The 6,000-nt window shown below is 34.6% G+C and overlaps 1 protein-coding gene across 2 annotated transcripts; it reads left to right on the top strand.

The window, feature by feature from the left end:
- The first annotated feature begins 446 nt into the window (after positions 1–446).
- Positions 447–5,636, top strand: LOC114380538 (calcium/calmodulin-regulated receptor-like kinase 1). Of its 2 annotated transcripts, none has more exons than XM_028339644.1 (8): positions 447–707; positions 1,635–2,011; positions 2,548–2,701; positions 3,021–3,147; positions 3,757–3,842; positions 3,920–3,991; positions 4,343–4,543; positions 5,035–5,636. In XM_028339644.1, exons 2-8 carry the CDS (start codon positions 1,695–1,697, stop codon positions 5,371–5,373), a joined length of 1,296 nt encoding a protein of 431 aa, XP_028195445.1. In that variant the 5' UTR covers positions 447–707; positions 1,635–1,694; the 3' UTR covers positions 5,374–5,636. The 2 variants fall into 2 exon arrangements, with proteins under 2 accessions (XP_028195445.1, XP_028195446.1); XM_028339645.1 differs by lacking the exon at positions 447–707 and adding an exon at positions 1,084–1,339.
- Positions 5,637–6,000: the final 364 nt, after the last annotated feature.

Raw genomic sequence — 6,000 nt, 5'->3', positions numbered from 1 at the left:
ATACTCCACCTAAACGAGTATAAAGTATAAAAGGCAAGGAGTTAATACAAAGAGTAAAAAAATTAAAATTATTACTGTATTTTTTATTTCATTCACATAGTAGAGATGTACAAGTGTTTAGGTTGGAGCTATTTACTCTTCTCAACCAGGCAATCAAGTGGTTATTAAATAATCATAAGTCTGATTGCACGACCAATGATGTGCCACGTGTCTAGCTTAATATGGGGCCTGCCGCATTTGACTTCTCTACCCACAATTCCCGAATCCCCAAACACCACCTCAATCAAAATAATTGCTATATGTCACAAAAGTAGGCAAAAAAAAAAGTCACTTTAATAAAAAAATGTAAATTACTAATTTATTTATTTAACTACGTTGGCGCTTTTTTATTGCAAATTCTATTAATATATATATTTTTTTAACGGCGACTTCACCGTTTTTCGTGTTCTGTCGTTTGTATCTGAACTATTTATCAGTTTTTCCGAAACTGTGTCTGCTTTCAACTCTCTAGTTGCACATAACATAACAGTAACACATTCTTTTCTCTCGTTTTTGTTATTGGAATCTCGTTCACTTCAGGATTCTTTACCCTTTTGATTCCTCCCCACTTCTGAGTTTCACTTTGGTGTCTTTAGCAACGCTTCCACGAAACACGTAGCCAACTGCCTTCAGTTAATTCAGCTTTTTTTCTTCTAGTGTGTGAATTGGTGAGTATACGCTTCATGGTTGTTTTTGTTTCCTTTTTTGTGTCAACCTTCTTTGCTGTCTCTCTCAGTGTTTTGATCTGTCATCCTATGTTTCTTCAAAGTGTGATTTGTGTCTGAATGTGGCTGCTTAGCTGGATATATGATATATCTTCTTCATTCTTTTTCTTTCTTTCTTTTTTGTATTTTTTAAGAAAAATTTGGTGTACCCTTTTTTGGTTTCTAAGAAAGAAAAAAAAAAAAAAAAAACCTTGTGGAATGAATGAAAAGAAGAGAAAAAAAAAAAGGGTTCTTTGCATTTGGTTACACCATGTGACTCACATGCTTATATAAATCTGTGTTGAGATTTCATTTGTGTGTTGGACTTTTTTGCATCATTCTGATCTTGCTCTCATTTTCCTGCTTTTCGGTCCTTGTAAGATTGGATGAATAGAAAAATGGATAAGGTTTCGAGATTTATGCGTTTCAGATTGGTATAGAGGAGAGGATTATGATTGTGTTGCGTTTATTTTGGATATTCTGGTGCCTTTCTATTTTGGGTCTTTGATGCACTTCTTGTTCTGCTTGATTTGTGGTTTTGGTGAATTTTAGTTTTGGATAGACATGATGGGTGGTAACTGGTGAAGTGGTTGATGGTAAGTTGTGCTTGATTGATTATTTCAATGTACTGATGTCATTGTCCAATGTCCAGCTTTGATTTTTCTACCTGATATTAGTTTTGTCTTCTGAGTGTTTTATACTTCCGAAGACTTTTTGATAACGACTTTGAAAATTAAGAGGAAAAGCCTTCAATTGACCGGTTCAAGTTCAATGTTGTAAACCAAGTACCACGGAATGCTCTATATTAGTCTATTACTAGTGGCATATATTTGACTATGTTTTGTTGCATTGTGATGATGATGATGACGATGATGATGCACCTTGTGGCAGGTATGTAAATGGATTGGATGATCAATAGGGAATTATAGCACAGAAGAGGAACGAGGAGAGATGAAAGAGGAGTCAACTGGACTTATCATTGGGATTTCCATAGGTGTTGTGATTGGAGTTGGTTTGGCAATTTCGGCATTGTTCTGTCTTAGATATCACCGGAAGCGGTCGCAGATTGGCAATAGCAGTTCCCGGAGGGCACATACCATACCTATCCGTGAAAATGGTGTTGATTCTTGCAATATTCTATCAGACTCAACCTTAGGTCCAGAATCACCTGTGAGGTCTGGACGAAATGGCATGTCCTTATGGCTTGATGGCTTCAAGAAGAGTAGTAACATGGTGTCAGCATCTGGAATACCAGAATATTCATACAAGTATGTTTGTCTTATAGTGAATTAACTTCATGTACTACCATTCTTCTCGCTCTGAGATGACCCTTCTCTATGTTCTTGCTCATGTACATGTGCTGAGACTGTATGAATAATAATTAGCTGTATGCTTTTCTTATTATATGAAATATGAAATGGTTGGCTCTAAATTAAGCTTAAATGCTTCATGATTTTTGTTCTTTGAAGAGAAATTCACTGGAATAACGGGGTGATTTGGTTGGAGCATTTAACTATTGGATGATGAAACTAAGGAAAGGATGACTTTAAACCACCATAACTATATGATACCATCATACTTGTTAAAATAAATGTTTGATTGTCTCTAGGAATTTGACTCATCATGTCTCATCCTTCCATACCTTATACCTATGATTGAAATTTTGCAATTTTAGTGATTACTGCTTGTTTCTAAAAGTGAATCCAAGTTTACAATAGTTCGAACACAACAACTTCTTGATTGATCATGTCATTTATCTCTTTATTTTTTTCTTTCTGTTTACTTCTTTTTGTCTATGCTTCAGGGATTTGCAAAAGGCAACATATAATTTTACAACACTCATAGGACAAGGCGCATTTGGTCCTGTATATAAAGCTCAGATGTCTACTGGCGAGACTGTTGCAGTTAAAGTTCTTGCAACTAATTCTAAGCAAGGGGAGAAAGAATTTCAGACAGAGGTGAAGATAATAATTTCTCATTACTTTGAGATGCATAGAAGTATTGATAGCTACATATCATTTTGAAAAATCAAAACACGAGAAATACGATTTTACTATATCCTAAAAGATAATTTTTTATATGTAATCCCTTCGTACAAATTTGTGTGCTAAACTTAATGTGAATAATTGTCAACTTAGCATGTTTCCATTTAGATAACTTTGCAATTGGTAATTTAGCAGTTGTGCAGTACTAAGGTATCATGTAGTTAATATTTCTGTATGATCTTTCTGCATATTTACCAATCTTAACCTTGTATGTTCTTTTAATTTTTCTCAGGTTATGTTGTTGGGAAGGTTACATCATAGAAATCTGGTCAATTTGGTCGGGTATTGTGCAGAAAAGGGGCAACATATGCTTGTATATGTCTACATGAGTAAAGGAAGCTTGGCTTCCCACTTGTATAGTAAGTTAGCCATCTATCTTTTTTGGTTTACAAACTTTAAGTCCTAAAAATTCTTCCTTGTGCCACTCGTACCACTTGGGGCAACACAATGGGTTGGATTAATTGCTAATTTTAAATGGCAACTATCAAAGTTTGTTGAATTGGCTTCTGGTTTGAATTTAATGATTAAAGTAGCGTGGCTTACCAATATCAACTGGTTAGGACTATACTTATGTTCTTCCAGGTTATAAAAGCAGCATGCCCTGGAATAATGCATGATCCCCTGCCCTTCATTTTCTTAGTCTTAACATGAAGTGGGTTCATGTGTAGACCGTAGTCAGTAGTCCTATATTTTTGTTTCTGAATATGCTTAATGGAAATATGCATATGCAAACAAAAGTTGAGAAGGTTTAAACTTTTCTGTATTCACTCTTAATATGTATTTCTTTGGGGTAATGCAAACTTTTCTATTAATTATTCAACAATTTTCTCTGCTAGAAGGCCACCTCATATTTCTTAACCAAATCATGTAAGCTCGTTATGAAATAGTACTTTGATGCAATGTTCCTTTCAAGTTCAACTTCCACATGCATTAATAAATGAAGCTTATGTACTTGTCTCTATATTCAGGTGAAGAGAATGGAGCTCTGGGCTGGGATTTGAGGGTTCATATAGCTTTAGACGTAGCAAGAGGCATAGAGTATCTTCACGACGGGGTAAGTGTTCATGTGATCTACACTGAGATAATTCTGCTTTCTCTATTTAGTTATAACTGTATTTGTTGACACTCCAGGCAGTTCCTCCTGTAATCCATCGAGATATCAAATCTTCTAACATTCTCTTGGACCAGTCCATGCGAGCCAGGGTATGTCTTTGCTACTCATCACCTTTATAACAAAAAAGTAGTTTGTAAAAGAGAAAAGGAAGGTTAGGTTAAATATGTTTTTACTCCCTATAAATATAGCAAATTTTGGTTTTATCCTTCAATTTTCTTTTTTGTTGGCTTTGATCTTCATAATTTTTGAAACGGTCCCTATTACTATTTTTTTGGTAATTATGACATGCATTTAGAAATGTCACATTAGTGACTATTCTAGCATGTCATGTGGCGTGACATGTCTAGTGATAATGCTGAATGATTATGTCTATTTCTTCTAGTCATTTAGTGTTGATTAGGATGCTTCTTACACATAGTTGTTGATGCTGAATCAAACAGGTCGCCGATTTTGGACTCTCAAGAGAAGAGATGGTGGATAAACATGCTGCAATTCGGGGTACCTTTGGCTATCTTGACCCTGAGTATATATCTTCAGGGACATTCACCAAGAAAAGTGATGTATACAGTTTTGGGGTCTTGCTCTTTGAGCTCATAGCTGGCCGAAATCCTCAGCAAGGTCTTATGGAGTATGTTGAGCTTGTAAGATCTCTCTCTCCTTCTCTTCTCTGCCAATAAGCCCTGCTTGAGATAATGAATTTAGACCCTCTTTGAATAAATTTCTCGATGAATACTCATAGGAGAGAAAAATAGGAAGGTAAAATGAATTTGAACTTTTCCCTTTAGTTAAAATCAATTTATGCACCTAACTTTTATACAAGTTATTTATTCTAACTTCTTCAAAAGCTAAGATGCATAAGTTGATTTTAGCTTATGGGAAAAGCTCAGCGCATTTTACCTTCTTATTTTCTTCTCCTATAAGTAGTTATAGAGAAGTTTCTCCAAATAGGATCTGGCATTTTTGGGGTGATATATAAATATACTCCATACAACATCAAAGCAAGTCATTGTCAAGCATGTGCTTGATGATTCTATGTGATGACATTGTCCTACCAAAATGCTTTGTATTAATAGCACAAAAAGCATGATTCATTTTTTATCCTAATGAATGCTATTGATTAATGGATGATTAGGCAGCAATGAACACCGAGGGAAAAGTTGGTTGGGAGGAGATAGTTGATTCTCGGCTCGAGGGAAAATGTGATTTTCAAGAGCTGAATCAAGTGGCAGCACTTGCCTACAAATGCATCAACCGTGCCCCGAAGAAACGCCCTTCAATGAGGGACATAGTGCAAGTGTTTACACGGATCCTCAAATCAAGGTACCAAAGGAATCATCATCACAAAAAGTCTCTCTCAGCCACAGTTGATGAAGTTTCCATTGATGTTGATCAGCTAGAAACCAAGAGTTCTGTCACTGATCACAGAAGAGAAGAATCTATAGATAGTACAGCTGACATTTATGATTTGTAGAATAAGGTTTTGCATTTAGCTAAGTTCTTTTGGTTACATTGAATTTTTGGTTTTTGCCTTTGGATTTGATGATGATGCCCGCCATCATCTTCTGTAGTTGTGTTAACATGTTCTTTTGTTGTTTTATTTTTTTTTCTCATTTGTTTTTTGTTTATTTATCTTACCTAGTTCTGTCGTCTCGCAGAAATGACACAACAAAATTTGTATATTAATACTTTCAAGAATTAATTTGAAGTGTCAAAAGAGAAAGTCATCTATTTTCATACTCTATAAACATCCTACATATTAGAATTATTTTTAACACAACTCATCTCATTACACTATAAATGTGTGAAATTATAATTGATCAACATCATACAATTTTAACTTAAAAATCAAATAGGTTGTGAGGAAGGGAACAGCAGACAGGTTAATTTTCAACAATGTCGATAAGAAGGACAACTTACACTGTAAAGGGGATTGATCCTTTTAGTCATACTACTTTCCTAAAATGCCATTGCTGCAAATGATTACTTAGTCACACTGAAGGGTTAAAAAAAAAAACTAATGTTACATTCACATGTAGGATAAATTTATTAATTTATTAATTTTTATAGTAGTTACCTTTAAAAGTATTTATTTTTATTA

Source organism: Glycine soja, chromosome 12, assembly GCF_004193775.1.
Source record: "Glycine soja cultivar W05 chromosome 12, ASM419377v2, whole genome shotgun sequence".
Classification (NCBI taxonomy): Eukaryota; Viridiplantae; Streptophyta; class Magnoliopsida; order Fabales; family Fabaceae; genus Glycine; species Glycine soja.
This window is presented reverse-complemented; position numbering and strand designations above follow the sequence as displayed.

Bases quoted from the DNA above. Each gene is read 5' to 3' on its own strand.
- LOC114380538 (XM_028339644.1), top strand. From the start codon at position 1,695: ATGAAAGAGGAGTCAACTGGACTTATCATTGGGATTTCCATAGGTGTT. The intron at 3,843-3,919 runs GTAAGTGTTCAT...TTGACACTCCAG, and splicing joins TAGAGTATCTTCACGACGGG to GCAGTTCCTCCTGTAATCCA. The intron at 3,992-4,342 runs GTATGTCTTTGC...TGAATCAAACAG, and splicing joins ACCAGTCCATGCGAGCCAGG to GTCGCCGATTTTGGACTCTC.